Raw genomic sequence first — 25,264 nt, forward strand, 5'->3', positions numbered from 1 at the left:
TAGGGCTGAATTTCCTGTGACTAACTCAAACTACATTAGAGCTTTTCTGACTTAATTTGCCCCAATATGATTGTTTCAGAAGTTCATTACAGCTAGATGAGATCTAAAAGATGATCAAGCCAATTTAAAATATGTATATTTAAGAAAACATTAAATACTGTATCAATTGTGCACCTAATATTTTTCAAATATCTAAGAAGACAAGTAGAAGAAAAAAGGCAAACAGCTTAAGATGTACATGTTCTGAAATGTCATATGTGACACGTCTGCTGACTTTTTGAATGCAACTTGTTTGGGATCACTCAGAGAGGTTTCATTGGTATTTGGTTCTTCAACTTGGAATTGGAGAGAGGTCAGGTTGTTCTTGTGCTCAGGTAATTGCCACTTGTTCTTAAATCCCCTATTGTCTCTAGGGACGACATACAGTAATAATAGCTGTCAGCTTGTGATCCTTCATATAAGTCACTGTGGCTTAAACTGAGGATTTGTAGATGCTCTGTGACTGTGACAGTAGGAATCTTTTTTTAGGAGTGTACGGTATGTCTAAGCAAACATACACTCTAGAGCTGAGTTCTTGTAGTTTCTAAGTACTAACATAAGAGTTTGCACCTATTGAAAAGACAAGAAAGTCGCAAACCCTGCAGCGCACATTTCACGTTTTTATAGTATCTCTGAAACGACATTCATGTTAATGCTAGGTCTTGTGAAATGGTACAAGATCCCAAAGTGCAATTTGTATTTTGAGGAACAGAGGCAATCAGCACAAACTTTTATCTCCACTTATCTGGCCTTAAGACGTTCAGTGGTGCTTTCCCTTCTAATATATAAACTTGTTTTCCTGCACTGATAACATCCTACTGCCCCCAAATTTCCTCTCTTTAGACAAGCCAGGCCAGGCTGGTTTGTCTGGACCTCTTCTGTCCAAAGGCAAAACTTGTTCCAAACCAGTGGCTGTGGTTAAGCCCAAAGACCTGCTGGTTATCCCCGATTCAGTAAGGATGATCGGGAGGCAGTGTCATGTGGGACACATTTGCACAGACAGGGGGGAAGGCAATATTTGTATGTGATAGGGTGAACCAGAATTGTGCAGATTCTCTGAAGGCCTTTGTCTTTGAATCATGGTATGTGCCATTTTCCTCCCCCTGTCTTAACTAGTTCTGTGCAGTTGGCACAACTAAGCCGCTGAGCCTGGCTTATGATGTGGGCATTCTAGTAGTGCAAGAGACTTACATGAAAATTATTACTTAAAATTATTATACTTAAAATTATGAAGCACATAATAGAAGGTCAGACTAAACCTAGTATTTTTGAAGGAACTTTTGTTGGTAAAATGCAGGAAAAAAAGCTGTGTGCTATATAAACCCTACTATGCCTGCTGGCACTAGCAATCCTTTGTCAACAAAGGGCTTTTGTTTTGGGAAATCCCCAACTCTGAGAAGTCAGCATAGTCACACAATGAGTGCTGAAACCCAGTAATCTTCTCTTGTTACTTTACAAAATATGGCAGGTTACAGATAGAGTATTCAAACCTCTGTTTGCTGGTGTCTGAGTGGAGGAACAGGGTAAATACTAATTTCCATCTGTGGATAGTTTGATATTAACAGCTTGTACTGAAGTCAGTTCTTTGATGTGTTTACACATGTGACACTGAAGTGTTTTTCAGACCATAGGTATCAACTATGGTGCTTGTAGGATTAAATCATACACTTGACTTAAAGAGAAGAGTGCAAGGAGCATCAAAAGACAACACAGTTGATTGCAGTCTAAGTGTAGTATTTCAGTATATTTAACTGAAGATTTTTCCCCCCTGAATTCACGCAATTACAGTCACATAGTTTAATTTGTAAAAGAAAGTCAACATTAGCATTGCATTAAAGACATGGTAGCTCCTGTGGTTACATAGATATGTAGCACCTCGTTTGACAGTAGCTTCCTATGAAGGAATTGTATATGAACATATTAAGGTTTTATCCTTTGCCTTCAGTATAGGAAGGAAATGCATGGTTCAACAAGTATGCTTCAGTGCTGAAAACGAACCTTCACACAGACAGCTATTGCTGTTCGCTTTTTAGAAATACACAACACTTTTCTCAGTTATCCAAGTAAATATAGAAAAGTAGCTCGTGACAGTTTGTTTCTTTTGTTAGTGCAAACATTTCAAAATTGTAGGAATACCTGTGCTGGGTTTGATTTAATATCTTGGTGTAAAGTACAGGAATAATGTCACAACACTTTTTAGATATTGAACTTGCAAAAACTAGCACTTCTTTGTGAACTATTTTGAAAAATTATATATTTAGGAGAGTACAGGATGTGTAGCCTGTTCTCTTCGGAGGGAAGGTTGCTGATTTGAACATGTTTCCGCAAGCATAATTAAAGAAAGATGATCAAAGTCAAAATTGAAGTATTTTCTGACTCTTTTAGAACGTGAAGCTCTTCAGTAAAGTTCTGTCAGAATCCTTGGACATTTTTAGTGAGACTGTTGAAAACTTTTAAGTCAGGCAAATAGCAGTCTGTTTTGTGGTTTAGGCTAGCCTGTGCAGCTGAATTGCTGGTCCCTGTCTTTGTTCCCAAAAGGCCAACTCTGTGTCCAGGTGGTCAGCTTGTATTGCTTCCCATTAATCCCTTCTGCATCTCCCTGAAGTTTCTTTGATTCTGTGCCTGGGAGGGACAGACGTGGTGCTAGAAGGCAGTCAGACTCCCCCAGGTATTAAGAATAGCTGAACCCGTTGGCAGGGAATCAGTATTTATTTCAGTTTCTTAATTGTATTTTGTAATGGATTTGGACAAGGTAAAAAATACAGGAAAGATCTGCTGAGGTATTTTTACCTTTGGGGTAGCAGTTACATGGAGGACTGGCTCTTTCTGCAATGACAAGGTTCTATGCAATGACTTTGTGCTTCCAGCTACTGTAGGCAAGTTGTTGTGCCCCTGAATAGCTTTTAACAAAGCTCACCAGATAAACCATGAGTAGCTTCAGTATATTCCAAAAATTTGAGGAAGTTGAAGAAGGCTGTATGACTCTTATTAGCCTTGCCTATTAATTTTAATAGGGCTTCAGCTAATGAGTCATGCAGAATGCCCTACGTTGGGAAGAAGCTTGGCATCTCTCCCTTCTTGGAATTAAAAAAAACAAACCACAAAACAACTTTTGTCAAAATAATAGAGTAAACAAACACTGGATTCTATTAGATATTCTTGTAGTTTAAGGCATAACTGAACTGAAGTCTGGCTGTGATCAGTGTCACTGGCTCGGTTGGGTGTCTGTACAGTTAAATACCTGCACATGTTTCTTTCTGTTTGTTGTCACTCAGAAAATCATATTCTGAGCTGTTAAATATGATTACCTCACTGGGGTGATTGTTCTAAAGGGCTGTTTAGTGTTTGGAGCTGCACAGGCTGTTTCCATGGTGTAATCCAGCTAAGCAATCATTTCCTGGGAAGTTTCCAGATTTGCTGAGTCAGTAGTCTGGCTGATGACCAGGAAAAACTAATTTATCTTTCTAACAAACCAGGCACACCAGCCAAAGAAGAAGGTGCCTTGTGGAAGAGATTCTTGCTTTTGCAGTGAAAATGGGATAGTTCCTGGTTTCCTTTTTTCCAGGGGCTTTATAAATTGTAGCATCTGTCTGGTGCTGGGAGTGCAGGAGGTTAGAGTTGAGGGATATTGACAGAAGCTTGGGAAGATATGGGAGGAGGAGCTCATCGTTGACAAGAGGGAGAAGGTATTCCTCCTCCTAATCAATCAGCCATCAGAGGGGTGTGCAGTGATGCTCTGGTTCCTGCTGCTGTGAGTTCTCTGTCACCAGCTTCCCTTCCCTTGCTACCCCTGAGCAGGAGCCGAGGGTCACTTTGCTTCTGGCTGGAAGAGGGAAGGAGTACCAGTCAGTCACATCTGGCCTCAGCATGCGGGAAAGAGACCAGATCCACGACTGCTGTCGTCTTTTCTAGTATGGGACAAAGTGAAAGTTAGCTGTACCTCTCACTTGACTTGAAGACACTAAATTAGGAATTGCCAGTGCGTTACACGGTGTGCAACACTGCTGTTGCATAGCAGCCCAGTGCTTGCAGCATGGCAAAGAAAAGCTGAGCTACTTTTTCTGTAAATTGGACTGTAAATAGAAAAAACTGACAAATATTGCCTGCAAATAATTTGTTACAGTGAGTTTAGGCCTATCTATTTAGTCTCACTCGTTTTGAGGTGAAGGTGCTGAAGTCGTTGTGTTCATTTGTTACTGAGCTTGCTATGCAGTCTCAGTCTATTATTGTCAACAGAAATATAAACAGAAGTTTCAATATTAAAATCATGTTAAAAAATTGAAGTGGGGACCATTCTAGAGGATTGATATCCTGCAGTAGGTCTTCCAATGTTTTACCTTTTATTATCCATTACCTCTTGAACTGTAGAGAACACTTCTAAATTGCTAGCATAAATGTAGGTAATCGCCTATTCTCTAACATTACTTGGCAGCCATGTGAAATGAGAATCAAAGTAAATATTTCAAAAACTATAACTATGCATTGACTGATACGAACTTTGAGAATATATATATAAAAAAAGATTAATAAACAGGACAAAAGGTTTATCAATGGTAACTCAGTATTTGATCAAAGCTGACGGTATGGTGAGTGACTGTTGCAGTTAATCTTTCAGAAAGGATTGGCTCTATGTACAGCATCTAGAATTCACTCCTTGGCCCACCTGACATTTTCTCAGAACCATCCAGAAGCATATACTGGCACATTAAAACTGGAAAACTTGCCATCAGACTGAAAAAGCAAAGAATACAGCAAATAATTTGTCCCACACCTGAAATTTGATCAGACATTATCTAGGCAGCACATCTCAGAGGTCAGAGCCAGAGCTGCAGGGAAAGCCTGTCTCTCTCTGTTAATCATGTAAGTGCCTAAGAATAGTCTCAGTACGTTTCAGCAACACTACCGAAGTTTCTCAAAATTGCAAAGCATTTGCTGAGGAAGACAACTAAACCAGCTTTCTAAAATCCTTTGAACATGGGGTTAACTAGATGAAAGTAATTTGGACTTTTAAAAAAAGCTTTTAGCAGTATCCAGTTGCCAAAATAATTTTTCATTTGGCAATAGTTTGGAAAATGAAGACAAAGAATAATAATAGAGAGCAGGTTTAGTTTAGGTGATATTAGACAGGGTTGTAAGAGAGATCATAACGGTATGAGATACTTGGATCACTTGTAAGTGAAGAGTAAGATTCTTTACTGTGAGGGTGGTGAGACACTGGCACAGGTTGCCCAGAGCAGCTGTGGGTGCCCCATCCCTGGCAGTGCTCAAGGCCAGGCTGGATGGGGCTGGGAGCAACCTGGTCTAATGGAAGGTGTCCCTGCCCATGGCAGGGGGTTGGAACTGGATCATCTTTAAGGTCCCTTCTAACCCAAACCATTCTGTGATTCTATGATTGTCAAGAAATAGACCTAGTGGTAAGAACAGTAAATGAAATATTAGTTCATTGCAGCGAAGTAATGAAAGCAAGCGATAGAACTCTTTCATCTTAGAAGTTCTTACTCCAGTTCAAGTACTTTTTAAGAGAATAGTGTCACTACATGTGAAAAGTCCACCAAATGTCCATATTCAAGACAAAGACCGCAAAGTGGTGTGACTAATGCCTTTCGAGTAGTGATTAGAATTAAGGCAAACTGTTAAATATTTTTTTTTTCCCAAAAGAAAATACTTATATTAAAATGTGGTATGTCACATGCATAACTGTTCTTGTTGTGAGCACTGAAGAGAAAATTCAGAGCTCGGTGTCAGACCATAGCATAGGGTGGAGGGTGTAACTTGTAAGGCACTGTACTAGGGCTGGTGTAGCGTCAGTCAGGGCCAGAACTGTCCCTATTCTACACACCAGACTGAGAGGACCACATCTCTATTTCTGGCTCCTCTTGTGAGCATTGTCCTGTCTGTGAGTACTGAGGGCTGCCGCTTGCAGGTGGTTTGCACAAGCTGAGCCGTGCAGTTCATGCTGTGCATGTGGGCTCCTTCTTCCTTCCCGCTGGGCTTCTGCTCTCCCTTCCAAAGTCCTGTGTTGACTTCATAAGACCTAATGCGGTCTGCCTTGGAAATACTAGGCAGACAGTATTGCTAACTACAAATATTAAATACATTTCATTGTAAACTGATGCTAGTTTGGTTTTTTTTCATAAGCAGCAGTGGATAAGCACGTGATGTGGGCATTGTCAGTTAAAAGGACAGCTCTGTGTTCAGCTAATCACTTGCACGTGCTTCTTTGGAAGGACAGTTCTACCATACAACCAAAAGAATTGATCTTCACAGTAAGAAACCTAGCTTATCTTTAGAAGGAAGACACTTTTTTTCTCCATGGCAAATACACTGTGAAGGCAAAGCCAGGAATTCCTTAGGTGGTTCTGCCATCAAAATGACTTTCCTCTTTACTCCAAGATGCTCAGACAGAAGCATACAGAACTGTATTTTGGTGACCAGGAAATAATAATCAGTCAGACTTCTCAGGAGAAACATTATTAGTTTGAAAGAAACCTGGTTTTTGAGTTAGGCCAGTCTGAAGCTTTAGCTACTACAACTTTTCGAACAGTGCAGGCTTGCTGGGAATGACTCATTTTCTAGCTTTCAGTTATCAGATTATTTGCAGATGACGGTACGAAGATGCTGAGTTTTAAATGATCAAGCTGCATCTTGTCACCTTCTTTTTTTCTCCTTTCCATGTTAACTGTGGGTGTAGTTTGGTTGTTTCTCAAGGGCATTTCTTAGGAGAAGGCAGTTTTCTGGGTCAGTCGTTTTCTGGGATAGTTACCATATTTATATCTGAATGAATTTAGTAGAGAAAATAATTTAACTCATTTCTTTCAGGAATCCTTTTGATTCCATATGTTAGACTGTATTTCACTTCATGCATATTTATATATATGCATTTATTTCTTACCTATAGTGATCTATTGTGCATAATCTAAATGTGGTAAGTTTAGTGATAGCAAAAATGATAAATAAAGCAGATGGAAAACACTAATCTGTTTTCTATCAAAAACCTGCATGCACATAGAATAAGGAAATAATTTTCTTAATGTTTCTACAAAAAATAGAACCTCTCAAAGTTACCTTTGATATAAAACAGAAAATAAGACAGGTAAAAATAGCTTGTATTTTTTCTTTTCAGAGACATTTTTACTGAGTACTTTGATTAAGAAATATGGGTTTTTTTAAATGAACAACTGTTTCAGTCACAATGTGGAAATATGACAGTAGTGTTGGCAAAAATATTGTTTGATACCTTGCAAATTTCTGAAAAGCAGTCTGAGGGCTATGTTGCATGTTCTATTAGTGCTTTAAAGCTCATTTTACAACATGCGACTTACTGTTCTTGAGTGGAATGAATACGTGAATACGATATTCTTTTAAAAGTGAATAAATACATCATGGGTTATTTCGAATGTTCTTTTTATATATTTCGTAGCAAAAGACACCATCGGAATCGTTCACTGGGCGAGAGAAGAGATCAAATTCACAGTCCTACATTGGACGACCTATTCAGCTAGACAAGATCTTACTGTCCAAGGTTAAAGTGCCTCACACTTTTGTCATCCACTCTTACACACGGCCAACAGTTTGCCAGTACTGTAAGAAGCTTCTCAAAGGGCTTTTTAGACAGGGTTTGCAGTGCAAAGGTAAGTAAACGCCCTTTAGGAACATAAAAGCTAAGCATAATAATATTATTAAATTTGCATTTGAGTAGTTACTACGTAGTCTTACTCATGATTTCCTCACTAAACTGTCTGGGTGTAGCTACGTGTACAATTATGTTGGATTAAGCTGGAGTCAAAATTACAGTAATTACATGGCTGTTCATTCTTACCCTGTGGTATATCTGCAGTAGCTCACATCTTTTTCATTCAGGTGTAAATTACCTTGTATTTGGCACTAGGTAAGTGTGTGCTCACAGACAGAGTTAACACAAAGGACTGCATTCTCACTTTCATTGTTTTCAATCTATAGTCTTGTGCTTGAATTGAAGCACATGCCTAAGTCCTAGCAGTTCAGGGGTTTGGGGGAGTTGGAAGTAAAATAAGATGAGCTTATATGAGAATTTAAAACCACAATCTTTCAGTGTGACTAATGTGCTCTCAAGTATCGTGGTGTTGTGCCTTAGTAGGTGCTGAAGTGAATCAAGCCCCTTGGATTGTCGCCTAGATTGCTGGTTCACCTTAGCCAACTAGAGTGCCTGTAAATACAAAGCATTCTGCATGCTATGGTGTTAGATAATGTTGGCTAGCATCCAAAGTCCTTAAACTCACCTTCCTTCTATTACAGTAAACAGTAACTGTCACAGAATTAATCAGTATACTTTGTGTTGCTTCTTTGAACTAACACCCTGCAAAATTTTCAAGTTGCATTCATTTAATTTAAGATGCGATTCTGATGTGATTTAACTAAAGCAAAATCTCTGTGAAGGCATTGCCTCTTTCAGTTCATTCTGAATCCCAGTGACATAAGCAAATATTAACCTGAGTTTTTTAAAAAATATTTACCTACAGTTTGGCACTGCTGTACCTCAGTTGGTTTTTGGATCAATCTGAAGCTAAATAATTACAATGACACAGACAACCTTAGTATATTTCTTCCTGCCTGCCTATTTGCTTTTCCAGGTGTGTTAATAAGTTACAGCTCTTAGTTTAAGTCAAATGTGTTCCTAAGCCAAAAGAAAACAGTTAAGATGACATCTGATACAGTGCTACTTACACATGAAAAAAGTAAAGGTATATAAAAACATCTGGAAAATAAGGAAGGTATTGAAGGAACCCTCTGCTGAAAGCTGTCTAGAAGTCACTTTGAGATGTAAAGAACAAACGCTTTCTCACTTAGATTGGTTGGCTAGGGTTCTGCTGTTTCAATTTTCAGTCACCAGTGTTTGATATCTAGTCAATCTCTTAAACTGCAGTGTTTATACTGCAGCCTGATCAGCTTCTTTCACTGGAAGAGTAGCTCTGGCTTTGCAGCCAAGCACTCAGGTCTCTCCATCACTCCCCTGGATGAGTTGAGCACACACTTTGGCTGCAGCTAGTGCCTTCACCCAGCTGTGGAATGCTTTCCTTTCCCCTCAGGGAAACACGCTTGTAGCATCTTGGTCCTGTCCCGACCACTGGCAGCTGGCATGCAGCCAGGCTAACGAATGCTCTCTGGACACGTTAGCTTTGTATTAGTGACATGTTAGGGCTTGACATTTGTAGGCTGGATAGCAGGAAAAAAAGATAATTGTGTCCCTGAAAAAGAGAAATAATTTTACTGTCCCCCTTTTTTTCTTAACAGACTGTAGGTTCAACTGTCACAAACGCTGTGCTCCTAAAGTGCCAAATAACTGCCTGGGGGAAGTCGCCATTAATGGAGGTAAGTTGCCTTAACAATTGTTTCTGTCATGGTTTGAACCATCAGTTAAATAAAAGAGAAATGGAAAACTGAGACGTGCACAAAGACACGTTTTTCCATTGCTCGGGAGCAGCCTTTCCTCCGCAATATTTCTGTTGCACATTGAAGATGAAGCGTGGAAGGAACCCTACAAGTTGCTCATACACCATCAGCTGGGAGTGTGTGTCTTCCACATAAGTGGCACTGACAGACAAGCTCGGCTGTGCCACACAGGTGGTGGCAGCAGCAAAACAGCCAGTTGATGGTGGCCTGGTGAATGCAGAATGCCATAGTAAAGCAAAAGGCCACACGCGTGAGAAGTTGGCGTTCACCTGTCAGGTACAAGCACAAAACTGCTTTTTCATCTGAGAGGGGAAAAAAGTGTTTCTTTTAGGATAATCTTCCTGGGAAGGAAAAGCATACCTGGGAGAACTGGGAGTGCCCTCCAGGAAAAAATTCCACCTCTTGCCGTTGGTGTAAAGCTCCTCATATCAGTTGCCAGAAATAAAGACTTGCATATCTGCCGATATTCCCACACATGTGCTGTCGGTTCTGTGTCAAGTATAGGAATGTATGGGTAGGCTTGACAGACGGTACTGGAGAAAAAAAGGGTGGTTATAGATGAGTTGTTGATTGCCTTGAAAATGTCACTTTTCTATGTGATAAGGGAATAAGAAACGTGGTGAAGTGTTCAGTTTCTAATGCATATTACCATGTGAAGTTCTCAGCGTAAACCGCTTCTGAGGTTAATAAAGTATTGCTTTATTAAGTACTCTTTATCAAACTTTAAATCAATGATATCTTTTCTAATAATTTCCAAAATTAGCAATGTTAAATTTTTTCATAGTAGTGTGACTGTATTACTACAAAGTTTTTCATTTAATGGCATTTAGTGTAGGCAAAAGTATTTCAGGTGCTGAGTATCCAGCTTGAAACGTGTTAAGGTGCACGATTTTCTGGAAGGTTAATGTTGCACTCCTACTGCATGTCCTCTCTGATGCACCTCAAACTGGACTCTTGGAGTCACTATTATTTTTATTTTTTATTTTTTTAATCTTTACATCATTTATGCCTCACTTAACCATTAACCATTCCATAACATATCTTCCTTCATGGATGCAAAGAATGATGCTTATGGCAGTTTATGGCTTGATTCTCAAATCCAAGAGCTAAACATACACCGTGATATGTTAATTCAGTTGATAACAGTATAGAGTTTTACCTGAAATTACAGTCAGAGAAAGTAACTACATCCACTTATAAATGATATTTTTTTTCCTGCATAGGTGCAGTTTTAGAAAGAAGTGCAGAACAGGGTTTGTCAAAAGTGCTAAGAGAAGACAAGAAGGCAAGCCTTGTTTCTGGACAGCTGGGCTAAAAGAACAAAATTTACATTTGTTTCTGAATTACCTCTTGAAGTTCCCTCTTCCCCCCTGAGGCAGCTGTATTTCACCCCTCCAACACACCTCTGTGCCCCCTCCCTGCCTTTGCCCCACAAGCAACACACTGCTGGTGTTGGCTTCACTCCTACACACAAATCTGATGCTGGGCTGATGGGATGTGATGGTTTGGGGAAGAGCTGAGTGAGGAAAGCTTGTGCAAAGCCACTGGGGGTGAAAACACATACTCCAAGTGTACTCCTTGAAGCTCTCCATCTTAAAATTTATAGAATTTGGCTTTTCCCCACCAAATAATATCCGTAGTATGGTATCCAAAGTGTCAAAGTAGAGCTATTAATTGTGTGTCCTAAATGACTGATATAGGATCCTTAGGATTATCAAAGGAAATCTCATTTATATTTTTGCAGTAATTTGTTTCACAGTATTTTCAAACTTAATAAATGAAATACAGTATCTGTCACTCTGTCCATCTGCTGTGTGATACATCTTCCCCAAAATAGTAAGTGAAGGAAGAGCTGAAGCAATAGAATTCCGAGTATGGTCTCATTAATAAACACTTTATATACTAAATGTAGGAGGTTATTTTTAACTGATTGTGGGTTTATTAAAAATAGAGATTAAAAAATTGTTGTAGGAGTAGCAAAGAGAGAGCCTTGCACTGTAAAGTGTCATTCATGACTGGATGACTGTTTCTGCTACAGATGAAGTATAATGTGTCTCTTAATGACACATGGGTAACTTATATCCAAATATTTTAAGCCTACTGTACATGGAAACAAACCTTTCAGCTGTGCGCTTCCAGCTTGAGTAAAATGCCATCAACTCTGAACATTTTGCTGTCAGCCAGATCAGTGTGCTTTTTATTTTGGAGCATTGTCTGCATTGACTGTCAAGGACCTTCCTCCACACAATTAGGCAAAAGTTTCTTGGCGAGAATATTTAGTGTCTTCCATGTGGTTTTAACCTTACTTCAAAGCTCTGAAACACTGCAATCATCCCATAAAAAATAGTGCTGTCTTTACTATCTGGCAAGACGGAAGATTTTGACATGTTACATCACAGCCTGTATAGCAGCAAGTTGAGTTTCAACAAAATGACTTTGTTTTGCTGGTTGGGGGTATTTTTTCAGTTTGGGGTTTTGTTTATTTGGTTTTGTCATGTAAATTCTTAGGTAAATAAGTCTAAATTTTTCTCTTCCTTTCTGTCTTCCAGATAAATCCATTCACAAGCAACAATAGAAAAAAAAGTTATTTCCTACTTTCATCTTGCTTAGACATATCTAATCTGGAAACTGGAAAGTTTAACATAATTTAAATATAAACTGGAAAATACTATTAATACTGTGCTGTAGTCAAATAAGTTAAATCCTAAGTCTTCATATTTTTGCTGTACTATCTCACACTGGGTTTTTTGATGCTTATATAATATTTCTTTCCTGAAGGCAGGGAGCGTTATTTCAGTAGTATGGATTACTGTGCCATGTTGTGCAGCCCCCACAGAGAACACCGGTGAAAAGGAAATAATCTTTTTTTCCCAAAAAATGTGGTTCACATTATAAGCAATTTTCTTGGGAGTTATTTCAATAGTTGATCAACATGTCATCATCATATTACAAAATTCCTAGTTTTGAAATTACTGCTCTTCTAGCATCAGTTTGCAGCTGTAACCTGCCAACAGCCATCAAGCCAGTATACAACATTCAAGCTGTATTGAAAATCTGCCAGAAGATCTCAGCAATAAAGCTCATGAGTATAGAATGTTTGATAGAAGTCCATGGATAAGAAATTCTGGTTTGACTTTGGCATTCTTTAATAGAAAGTTGTATTTTGGTTTGATACATTTCCAGTTTTCTGTAATGATTTACTAAATGACTAGCTACAACCCATGCTTCACCAGTACACATAGACTAATGACTAACGTTAGAGTTCCGAAGAGAACCTGAGTTTTTCTGAAGCTCAAAGTGTGTCAGGATGTTGTGATTGGAGTGTTGTATGTTTTCAGACAATAACGTTGGAAACGATATTCCAGATCTTCTTAGTCCTGGGGCTGAGTCTGATGTGGTCATGGAAGAAGGGAGTGACGACAATGACAGTGAAAGAAACAGTGGTTTTATAGATGACATGGAAGAATCTATAGCTCATGATTCTGAGATGTCAATGACAGGATGCCATAGTGACAATGGGGAAATGCAGGATGCTGATCCAGATCACGATGAGTCTAACAGGATGATCAGGTGAGCTGGGGCGTGAGTGTACCTTCCATCTTCTTTTGGGTTTATTTATAAGTGTCCTCCCTAGAGCTGAAGGGGGGAATCTACATGGACACTATTCTCACTCATTGAGGGTGGACAGGGCTAGTCATATGTGGTGGTTCTGAAATTGCAATGAGATTGCTCCACTGAATATATGCATTAGGAATTTAAGAGAAGCTTAAAAATTATTGTCAAGTTGAAGTAGCAACTGAAAATTGCACAAGTAATTATCTTATGAAAATGATGTGAAACTATTTGCACATGAACAGTAAAGAACAATAACTTTTTTTTTTTTTACTTTATTTTCCCAAGCATTTTTTTCCTCATAGTGCCAGTACCTGGTCAAAATGAACAAAAACAAACAAACAAAAAAAATGAACAAAAACAAAGATACCTAAAAAAATGTGTAAGTGGCGGTGGTATAATCAGCTCTAGATGAATTATTTGCATTCTTAGATACCTTTAGAAAGAAGGAAAGTTTGGCAAACTTGAAGTAGTAATTTGACGCAAGTTATAAAATAGATTAGAGGTTTGAAATGACTAATCAGGAAGAAAAATAGCAATTGAGTTGTGCAACATACCTCAGAAATGTCTGGAGAGAAGAAAATATTCAGTTATTGGAACTGTACAGAACAGTAGGGGGAAAAGTAGGGATTATTCATTGTCAGGAACCTAAAATTAATTAAGATTCTTTCAGCTGTAATTTCCCTGATGCAAAGGATCTGTACTTTGAAGAATTACAGAATAATTTTCTTTCACAGGTCCCAGTTTGACTTGCAGTTTCCTCTTTTATTTTGCTTACTAGGAGACTGTTTCAGTAACACCTTCCCCTTACATCTCTGTTGGTAACATGCACCTGTTGCACTAATAGAAAGCAGTCAATCCACTTCAACAATACAGTTTTACCTCCTGCAGCAGTGAACAGTTTTTCCTGCTGTCATATTCATCTGCATAGATGCTGTTTATAGACACCTTGTATCATCGGAATGTAAGCTTGTGCTTATATCACAAAATCAGTGTCATATAACATTTTGAATGTCCAAGTTGTATTACATGGATAGCCTTGCAGGTTTCCAAAATATAAATATGCAATTATAACTAATAAAAACACTGATAACCAAGGTATATGTGTTATACTTGAGTTGAGGGACATCTCTGTATTTCCTGTAATACCTTCCCCTGGTTATTTCTAAGGGTAGTCTCCATATCCATGGATTATTCTTAAGTGATCTATAAAAGGCAAATAAAAAAGTATTCCTCTTTCCAGTACAGAATAGAATAGTTAAATAGGAACTGCACTCCTTTGATCATTTTTAGGCATAAGAGGTGTTAAGTCTATGTTAGTCTTAATGAAAGTTCAAGACAGGAATGCTTTTTGCATTTTGATTGGAAACTGACAATTCGCAAGATGTTTCTTATTTCCAGGATGCATTACAGTGAAGCAGGGCCATCTGCAGACATCCACAGTCACAACAACTGTGGAAACTTAAAGATACTATTCTTCTCTTGGGCAGTTTCTGCCCTTTTTTTGTTGGAGTTGTTGCACCAATGGCTTTGCCAGCACAGCAGAACACATGAGCTGTCTGTGCTGTGTTTTCATGTACAGTGCTGCATCTGGCTTTACAGTTCTACCAGAAATAACTAAGCATTTAGCTTTGGGACTGGAGCAGATTATGAGTCCGTATTCCATGAGACAGAATCTGCTTTAGGAATGGTTAATGCTAAGAGCAAGGAAAGCGGGAAGCTGAGCTTTGGTTAATTCTTACACCTCTCCAACTAGATATTCCAGATTTTATCTGATGGTGCTATCAGGGATGCTGTCAGGTTCCCATGCCTTCCCAGCTTACTGCGTGTCAGCTGAGTCATGGAAAGTTTCAACGTGCGTACCCCAGCGTGCGAGGCAATGGGACTTCACTCTAGGTCTTTGAGGGTAAAATGTGTTAGCTTAAACCTCTTTCTCAGAGAGGTTCCAGCAGATTCTCTGGTGTGCCCTGTCAGGGTGCACACAGCTAGGCAGCTGACACATTTTCTACTCTGTAAACCATCATCACTCCATTTTGTGTTTAAACCCAAGAAAGATCATAGGACAGCAATCTGATGGGCCATTACTTAGGTGATGAGAGATTCAAGATAAAGTGCTGTTGTGAATCATGCATAGCACAGGCCTGAGCTATGGCTCCCACACCCTAGCTGGGGCCCTAGTCATCTGCCCATCTTCTTTGCTCACCTTTAGGAATATTTTGGGGAGAGAGACGGGGGCAGAGAGAGCGTGCACGCATGTGTGCGTAATGATTATAAATGCAAACATAGATATCAGGTAGATATAGATATATGTAGAGAGATATATTCTGACTTAAAAGATTTTTTTCTTTGTCCAAAGTTACCTTCTTTTTAAAAGCCTGTATTGATTTCTTCTTAAGCCCTTCAACCAGCAACAATATTCCATTAATGAGAGTGGTACAGTCTGTGAAGCACACAAAAAGGAGAAGTAGCACAGTAATGAAGGAGGGTTGGATGGTTCACTATACAAGCAAGGACTCACTGGTAAGAAATGTTAAAAACTGTCTTACTGTACATACTATATGGTAGTACAGAATCAAGTCCTAAGAATAATTCAGTAATTTACAGTCACTCATGTAAGGCATTTTTTGTAATATTTGTGATGCCTAAAGTCCTGACTTATGTCACAACTGAGAACTGCACTGCTTGTGAAAAACAGGACACAGTTAAAACACACAGAAAATATCTGTATATGTCAGTGACATTATCATAAGCAGCCAAATGTAAAGACATTCTGAAGGAAGTAAAAAATAATGTTAATACCTTAGGGATTCTGGAAAGCAGCTTTAACTTCCAGCTGCATTCTTCTAGATGTATTACTGCTAGGTTAATTGAGATTTTTCTAAAAGAGATTTAGCGCAGAAAAAAGTTACTTCCATTCTGACCTGCTAAAACAGGAATAAAGACTTCAGTATGTGGCCTTCTGAAGTGAGCTGGGGTGTTGTAACTGGTACAAAGTGAGGTTTAATTATTTTAGCAGCGTACCTGTAGCAAATTGGGCTGAATGTAATGCAGACATTGAAGTGACATTTTAAATTTTTAAAATTCAGACAGTTTGAACAGAGCTGGGTTCTTACTGAAACAACAGAGGGTGGCCCTGTAAATCCTAAACTTTTAAGTCCTCATAAAAACCTTGTTATAGCAAATTAATCTTTATCATTCACAATTCCTCTCTTCAAACTTAAGTGAAACATTTTGGAAGTGATGCTTTTGAGAAATGAACATTTCGTTGATTTACTTGGAAAAAGCTAGAAAGAATTTTCCCTTGTTTTTCATTGCAGAGGAAACGACACTACTGGAGACTGGACAGCAAATGCATTACACTTTTCCAAAATGATACCGGAAGTAAATATTACAAAGTAAGGAATACTTTTCAATCTCTTTTTGTACCATCAGAATATGACTAAATTGCTGAATTAATAGATACTTACTAAAAGTACACTACTAGGATAAATTTGATCTATGTTTGTTTTCATTATAAGCTGTCTGTGTATTTTGCCTTTCACAAACTACTCTCAGATCAGAAAGGACCTGTAAAATACATGTTGTGGAAATGGAAAGGTTTTTTTACAAGGCCAGTTCAGTACTGGTAACAAATTCTGCCAAGAAACTCATCTGACTTTCTGCCATTCATAAGACAAATTCTTTCCAAAAAATTGTGTAGAATATGTATAATTTTGATTCTGTCCCTTGGACTTTATGCTGTGGTCTTGATTGTAAAAGATTGTTTTAATGCTCATATCCTTTTAGCTGAGGCAGTTAAACTCCTTGGCCATTACTGCAGTAAGTTTTAATAATGGAAAGTATTTTTTTCATATGGCCTTATCTCAGGGAAATATGTCAGTGAAACATACTCTCAGTGTTGTTCAGGGTGAAACAATCAAGTTTATGCCTGTGTGAAAGGTGGATTTGAAATCTTAATTTTGAATAGATTTATTCTGCAAATAATTTATTGCAAATCAATTTTATTCAATAAAGAGCCAATAGGGTTTAATTCTGTAGTGGAGTTCTGTTGATATATGGATGGCCCTGCTCTTTTCTGATGGAACCTCACTGCTCTCTTTGATAAGTTTAATTAAATAATTAAAGTTCTACATGGCCTTGGAAAGAAAGATTAAGTATTTTACTATCAACAGCCCTCTGTATCATGGAGTTTCAGGTTACAAGAGCCTTTTTGTTTGCGCGAGAAGCATGTGGTTAAAAGCAACAGCTAATGTCATAGATTAGTTAAATAAAGTTCATACTTTAGATTTACATGTTGACGATATTTTATGTAGAAAGTAAACCATTTTTTTCATTTTAGGAAATCCCATTGTCTGAAATCTTATCTCTGGAACCTGCAAAAACTTTCACTTTGCTGCCTCAAGGAGCCAATCCTCATTGTTTTGAAATAAGCACAGCAAATATAGTCTATTATGTTGGAGAAAACATAGAAAACCTCTCAAGTGTTCCACTGAATAACAGTGTTATCAGCAGTGGTATTGGCATTGATGTGGCACGAATGTGGGAAATGGCAATACAGCACGCCCTGATGCCCGTCATCCCTAAAGGGGCATCAAGTGGGTCAGGACCCAGCCTGCACAGTAAGTTTATTCATTTCAGATAAGTAGAGTCATATCAGAAATGATGTTGCTTAATATTCTGCACACATTGAATGGAAGTATTGCACAGCTAGTAAAGGCTATTCTGTCATGCTGTCATAGCTGATCACCTGTCTGCCTATTATTTTAAGCACCACAGTTTCTCATCCATGTGTTTCCAGTTTATACTAGGACATCTGGATTAATATATAAGATGCAGATTTGTTACCGAGCAAACAGTTGTTACGTTAGTAAGACATCTCAATCCACATTTGTTTTGCTGATGTGAGTAATTGCCTCCTTGTGCAGAGGCATGACGTTTTCTGAGCTCCAGTTGGGAGCTGATTGTTCCCATCATGCCGTAATTTATGTTTCTAGCTGTCTGCAGAAGCAGATCTTCACTCTTTAGGTCACTGCAGCATAGATGATAGACACCCTTTCACCACATTTGGCTGTACAAGTGCCACAAATGTCCCATGCCGAGATGAAACGAGCTCAAATGTGACTTAACAGCTGTTCTAGGCACAAGGCGTAGATATTACCCAGGACCAAAAGGACTGGATGTATCTTTGCTTCCAATTTACATACTTCTGGGTAATTCTGTAGCAAAGATGACAGCTTATGTAAATGAAAAGTGAAACTTGTTTAAATCTAGCTCAGATACTGATAACAAAGTAGCAGAGAGCAAACAGTTCCCCACTACTAGGCCTGTGCTCTGTGGTTGCTCTGCTACTTGTCCTCAGCCTAGTCAACATAAAGCAGATTTGGATATGTCTACAAAATTTGGATTAGGCCTTTTGTTGCAGTATACACCCGTTTTAGCACTTGACATCTGGATGCTGTTAATGCAGTGTGAAAGGCTAATGAGACTGCAAGCCCTTCAGAAACCAAGTAATACAACAGGCAGTGGCATTACATCTCCAGGCACAACAGTTTACATATCAGATTAGATCAGCAACATTCTTTGCTTTCTCGACCGGGTTCCTGCATAAAATAGTGTCAAATTCTGGATGTCATTTCAATCAGGCTAGTTGCCTAGTGCCCCTGGTTTGAGCCTAGCATAGCTAAATAAATCACCTAAAATACTGGACTGGGAATGACAGCTGTCTTCTCTCCCTCTTGGGGAGTTGGAAAATTTTCTTTACAACTTTTTAGTTATCTTCAGGGGGGTTTTTTGGTGAAAATTAAGGTCGTCTGAGATTTTTAGAATAAATTCCTGTGGGAAATGAGAATGACAGCAACTTTCTATCTTGTGCTGAAAGTGTAAGAATTGTCCATGTTTTTGTCCGTGCTTTTTTCCATGTAAAGACAAAGCAGTGCATACATTCGAAAATGAATTGGCAATGATAAAAAGCCTCTACTTAACTGAAACTTTCCATTCCCAAACCAGTCTATTCCTAAGGAAATGACAAGAAAATAAGCCATACGGGGCAGAAGTTAGTTGTGCTACTTACTGCAACTAGGAGAGGTGCTGGTGGGTAGTAGCGAGTGTCTTCAGTGTGCGATAGAGGCTTTATAGTAGAGGACAATGGTTCTGATGAGACTGAAATCCATACTAAGAAAATGAAAAGTCAGCACAGGGTTCTGGGCAGAGGTAGGAGACAGAAGGCAACATCCTAAGCTCTGAATTTGTAGAGGTTAGATGTGATGTTTGTTGTATTAAAGCACAAGTGCAAGGTTTTGTTTCCATTATCTGTTTTAATAGTGTCTCTGCCCAGTTGAAATGTATGTTATTTTTAACGGTATGCAGACCAACGTGAGTGCATATTGGCCTTCATCTGAATAGCATCAAATACATTGTAGGTGATGCTATAAATAAAAATTCCTATTAAATCCACTAATAAAAAGTGTACTCTAGTTGCGGTTATGTTACTTGCATGAAGTGTAAAGCCCCAAAATAGAATTGAAGAAAACAGTAAGAAGCTTATAAATGGGAATTACAAGATTCTGCTATCAAAAAATTAATAATTAAATGTATAATTCTATTCTTTTCCAGACATTGCAGAACTGTTGTTCCAGTCACATATTTGTGGGCTGATGTAATTTTATATTGGCTGGTAGATGAACCAGCTGACCTAATTGGTCCAATTTCTAGAGCTGTCAGTAGATATTGATGTAATGTAGATGTCATTTCCTATTACTACATGTTTGAACTGAAAGCACAGCAATCTAAAGTATATTTTACTTTCTTCCCCAGGGGATATATCCATCAGTATTTCTGTGTCAAACTGCCAAGTTCAAGAAAATGTGGTGAGTGTTCTCTGGATGCTGGGGCTAGACCTGCTATGGTTAAGCTTGCAAAGTCATTGATCTGTTTTGCAAAGAGGAATGTTAGATCATCAGCCATTTTTCGCTTACTCTGTAGAAATTAACAATCAGCTTTGCTAACTTTTGAGAAGAATCATCTTTGTGGCACCTTTTCTTGAGATGCAAGAATTACACATGGGTAATTTCACTTAACACAGAATTTAACTATGAATCATTGCAGGGTGGTATTGACTAAAAGGAAAAGTAAGCCATAGAAGTTATTAGATCATGGCATTTGTCAGCTGAACTTCGTAAAGCTAATCACAAGCTTTCATAAATATACAGTTTCCTGTCATCACTGAGAGATCAGATATTCTCTGTTGTACAAAGATGAAAAACTATCCAAAGGAAGAGTTACGTATGTTGTTACTTCCATACATAAAGAATTATCATTTCTTTTACACTAGGACTGTTAAGACACAGGACATGTGGTCAAGGTAAATAGTCACACTGCTGATTTTCTGTTTCATGGGCAGTGGAAATAAATAGGACTCCCTGCAGCCAAGTGAAGCTCTGGGGCAGCTCTGGTGTTTGCCAGAAAAAGATTGCCTGCTAGGGATGTGTCCATTTGTTTCCTAAGAAGAAGCAAGACAGCCTTTATTAGTAACTCCTTGGCATTTTTTTAGTCTTCATTGCATGTGTTGCTGGTTAAATATCAGGAAAGTGAAGCTGAGCTCTGAGATTTGAGGTTGAGTCTCCAAATGAATCTACTAACAGCTTGTGCTTTAGCCTGTGTTCAGGCAATAACAAACAGTGAGATGTGAGACTCCCTCTCTGGCACGGATGGAATATTTCACCCTTCTCAGTGGACCAACACAAAAAGCTAAAGCCCAGAACTGATGATACTCAGAAAACTTTCCATAAACTAAGAAACCACTTACATTTCCATGGCTGACATGAGCCATGTCAGTATTTTGAATTTGTAATTTCTTCTTTTTCATAAAACCCAGAGGTAATTCCTAGATCTGGGATCCTGGGAGATCTGGGTAGAATGTTGCTAACAAGACCTTCTTTATTTCCATATGTACTTTTGTCTTCAGAGTTATGATATAATAATAAACAAGTATAATGCTGCATGCTGTGGGCTACTTGCCTGGAAGGTGGCTGTGGCTGAAAACTACTGAAGGTTCAGCAGCTTTTACAACCCATTAGTGTGGCTTTTAAGAAAACCTGCATGAACGTTTTTGGTAGATAATATATTTTGAAATGTACTATACTAAATGTATGCTACTTCCCGCTAGAAAAATGAAACTAAATACAAATTTTGTTTCCGTATCTCAGGGCTTAATATTTGTTATGTCTTCATAAACAGGACATTAGCACTGTATACCAGATCTTCCCAGATGAGGTGTTGGGATCAGGACAGTTTGGAATTGTTTATGGAGGTAAGGCTTTGGTGTGTTGTACAATTATACTTAAGATCTTAAAATAGAAAATTTCTTGAATGGTGAAAGTATTTGGATTCTGAAATGTTTTGTTTCAGAAACTAGCTGCTCATTGTTTTATATAAGCAGTATTCATTGAACAATGAAACGTTTTTGTTGACAAAGTCTTTTTGTAATTTGAAATTTTCTACCCCATAGTGGGTCAGTGTGTATTAATAACTTCATATTCTCTAATAAATTCCAGTAAAGAAAACCCTGAAGTGCAGAAAACTGTTCTTTTAGAGAATTATAATGGAAAAAAACATTTTTTTTTCCAAAAATCTCTTCTTCCTCCTTTTTTTTTGGCATGTTTTTGTGAGATTTCTTTGCTTTATTTTTACATAGTTAGAATTGTTTCTCTTTTTCATTTTCTTATCCATCTTTCCTCTCTTTTTCCTCCTTTGTCTGAGCAGTTTTTTGGGGTGTATTGAGGTACAGCTGTTGTTTGAGATCGTGTGAAGTGAGACCTAACAACAAATTTCTCACTGAAAAATCTCTGTGGCCCTCTGATAAACCTGGGACATGCACTTACCTGCCTAAAGGCAATCACTTCTTTTATTATTTACTAGTCTGGAGCTACTACCAAATAAGCCTGCAATCTGCCAGCTGCAGAGAATGCAGCTTGAGTATATGAACATATATAGAGTATGTGAGCACATATGTTGCTGTGTGAGAAAGTTAACCTTGCATGTATATTGTTGAAATGCAGAGCTGACTTTCTCATATGCATATGTTTCTTACGTGTTTAAACAGCTTTGTCAGGTGATGAAGAAAAGTTCTCTTGTCAAAGGGTAGAAAGAAGGGAAATGAGAGTAAATTCTTAGTGATTGAATTTGCTGCAAAAGTGCTCTGAGGATTACTTGGTTGTGGCCATTTGTACAACCCAGTGAAAGTGGAACACTTTTAATCACGTTAATTCATAGAGGCCTTTTCTTTTTTTAATGCAGGAAAGCATCGCAAAACAGGAAGAGACGTTGCCATTAAAATAATTGACAAACTAAGGTTTCCAACTAAACAGGAAAGTCAACTTCGTAATGAAGTTGCGATTTTACAGGTATTTTTCTGTTCTTTTTTACTGTATTAACTTCATTTATGCATTCTATAAATACCAGATAATATAATTATTTTAATTGTTAATCACTAGTATTTTTGCAAAAACAGCGGTATTTTCGCTGCTTAACCTGTATAAACAGCCAAGACCAAATGTATTGGCAGTGTCATGCTAGGAATTACAGTTTCTGCAGTTTTAAGCACCAGACACAATAAGGGAAATGTATGTTTGTTACACTGGTTGGAAATTAATTAATTCTCCTGTACTGTCCCTAGGTATTTCATGCCTATTGCCTACAGGTTAGGCACACACTTTAAATTATGAAATACTGAAACACTGTCTGCTTTAGGGGGGTCTGAAGACTGTCTATGTAATGATAAAACCTAATGATCATGTTGGGAAATCTGGTGCTATATTTATCTTTAATAGAATCTTCATCATCCTGGGGTTGTAAATCTGGAGTGTATGTTTGAGACGCCAGAAAGAGTGTTTGTTGTTATGGAAAAACTCCATGGAGACATGCTGGAGATGATCTTATCAAGTGAAAAGGGCAGATTGCCAGAGAGAATAACAAAGTTTTTAATTACTCAGGTAAGAAATTAATTATAGACCCAGAAAGAGATTTGAGGTCAATTATTATCACTGTTTCTTATATTTTGCTTTTGGCATAATTTACCTTTTGATTCATGAAAGCCTGAATTGTAGTATCGGGGATGGTAAGACAGCTTTGTGTCCATTAAGAGGACCTAGAACTAGACACATGTAAAGCTGTCTGGCTGCTGGATGGCAGGGCCATCGAACTACAGTTTCTCATCTGTCACAGCACTCTCCAAACTAGCCAGCTGCAACAAGGTCTTTTACCATCTCATACCAACACACCCTTCATGCCAGTCCCTCCGCTGCCTTCTCCTCGTCTCTCCTCACCCAGGGCACGCACGCACGCTCGCTCGCTCTCTCTCTCTTCTCTCTGCTTCTTCCTCCCCTCTCTTCCTCGGCTGCCCAACCTCTTCACAGAACAGCCGCAGCTGCACCTTATCTACATCAGCCAACCCACCGCCCCGAAGCCAGCCCACAGCTGTACGTTATCAATGATAATTAACCCAGCTTCATTCCTCTACACTCATATGCTTGAAAAATTAAGCAAAGAAAAGGATGCAGATCACTAACAACAAACTGTACAAGACCTAAGAAATTTGAGCCTCTTGAACGGCCCTGTGCCGAACCATTGCAGTTCGTACTGTGCACTTTTGTGTGTGTTTCCCATGCTGAGATTGGATCTCAGAACTACTTGTGATTACGTGAGTCTGGTTTCCTGTATGGCTTTCTGTTAACAGTGTGATCTGGGGATTATTTTTTTTTTATTCTACCTGTTGCTATATTATCATACTGCTGCTTTGGCTGCCCATAATACTGGTTTAAATTTAGATACACAATTGAGTAGTGAGCCACCTCAGAGTTAGAGCAGCCTGTGTTTCAGCAGTCAGGGAAAAGAAAGGAGCAAGAACAACAGTGTTACGGTGAGAGTTCATTATTTGGGGTAGAACGTAGGAGGTTCCTGGTTTTCAGACATTCATGGGCAAAACTGCCACCAGCATGTCTGATTTCTTGCCTTCCCAGGTTAATTCAGCCTCCTCACCATTCCCTGCTCTAAAATAGTGGGAAATTCTGCCAGCCCCTGACCGGGCGCAAGGAATGGAGTTAAAGCCGCAGGAATAGGATGGATATCTGTTACACACTGTTGCCATATTTTTTTGTGTGTAATGAAATAGAAATACATGCAACATTCCCTATGCTTTCTTTCCTCAAGAAAAAGCTTAATTTTAATCAGTACTATTTCTATGAATTTTTTTGAGTGAATTTAGACGTGGAAGGTTATTTTGCAAATGTTTCTGCATCCAAATATATCACACCAAAAAAAGTAAACAAGTACTTAGAACCCAGTTTTTAAAAATGCTTAGAATATAAAGTCTTTGGGGAGGGAAAAATTATATACCATGCAGTGAAACATCAAGAAAACTTGAGGCACTGCAAATAATAGCTGAAATTTTTACTTTTTTTTTTTTCCATTGTAGACATTCTTGTAAAAGGTACATTCTTGTTGTATTGTTTCTCCCTACACCAAGCCTTGCTTTTCTGATCACTGATATTGTCCAAACAGTATAAAACAATCCAAAAAAATGTATAGCATTTAAAACTGAATTTCTTTCTGATTTATTTCTTCACAGATCCTTGTTGCTTTAAGACATCTTCATTTCAAAAATATTGTTCATTGTGACCTCAAGCCAGAAAATGTGTTATTGGCATCAGCTGATCCTTTCCCACAGGCAAGTAGAAAATGCCCTTTCTTAAGATAAATTGTTCACATGAAGAATGTCAGCAGTGATTATTTTATGACCAAACAAAAAAGATTAGTGACCTGTCTGTATCTCCTTCAGAAACTACACAGAATTTTTAGATATGAAAAAAACCTGTTCACTTACTCAAAAAAATTTCCAAAGATGACATATTTGAAAATCCTTGTCTCTTGTCATTTGCCTGAAATAATTCAACTAGATTTTCAAGTGTGATGTAACTACTTCTGCGATTGTCTCTAATTTGCTCACCACTACAGGACAAGTTACTTTTCTGCTTGATTTAGTCCAGATAAGTGACAATTTGCAAGCAGTGACTGGAAAGACACTTATTTTTCTGAAAGTTAGGGTAGAGCTCATGAAGAATTTTTAGCTTTTTAGTTTTATGAATTTAAATACCAGCTAGATTACAGAACATTTAAACATACTTTCTGG

The 25,264-nt window shown here is 38.3% G+C and overlaps 1 protein-coding gene across 6 annotated transcripts in view; it reads left to right on the plus strand.

The window, feature by feature from the left end:
* Positions 1-25,264, plus strand: part of PRKD1 (protein kinase D1) — a 140,678-nt gene that overhangs the window by 100,239 nt on the left and 15,175 nt on the right. For 4 of the 6 annotated variants that reach the window (XM_080396288.1, XM_080396289.1, XM_080396292.1 and 1 more), the window contains 11 exons: positions 7,460-7,670; positions 9,310-9,387; positions 12,807-13,038; positions 15,477-15,600; positions 16,398-16,475; positions 17,420-17,699; positions 19,894-19,946; positions 21,316-21,388; positions 22,375-22,481; positions 22,908-23,069; positions 24,704-24,802. In XM_080396288.1, the coding sequence (XP_080252414.1) occupies positions 7,460-7,670; positions 9,310-9,387; positions 12,807-13,038; positions 15,477-15,600; positions 16,398-16,475; positions 17,420-17,699; positions 19,894-19,946; positions 21,316-21,388; positions 22,375-22,481; positions 22,908-23,069; positions 24,704-24,802 (1,497 nt within the window). The remainder of the gene's footprint in view (positions 1-7,459; positions 7,671-9,309; positions 9,388-12,806; positions 13,039-15,476; positions 15,601-16,397; positions 16,476-17,419; positions 17,700-19,893; positions 19,947-21,315; positions 21,389-22,374; positions 22,482-22,907; positions 23,070-24,703; positions 24,803-25,264) is intronic. The other 2 variants (XM_080396290.1, XM_080396291.1) reach the window with 1 other exon arrangement.

The sequence above is a fragment of the Falco punctatus genome, assembly GCF_963210335.1.
Source record: "Falco punctatus genome assembly, chromosome: 7".
Lineage (NCBI taxonomy): Eukaryota > Metazoa > Chordata > Aves > Falconiformes > Falconidae > Falco > Falco punctatus.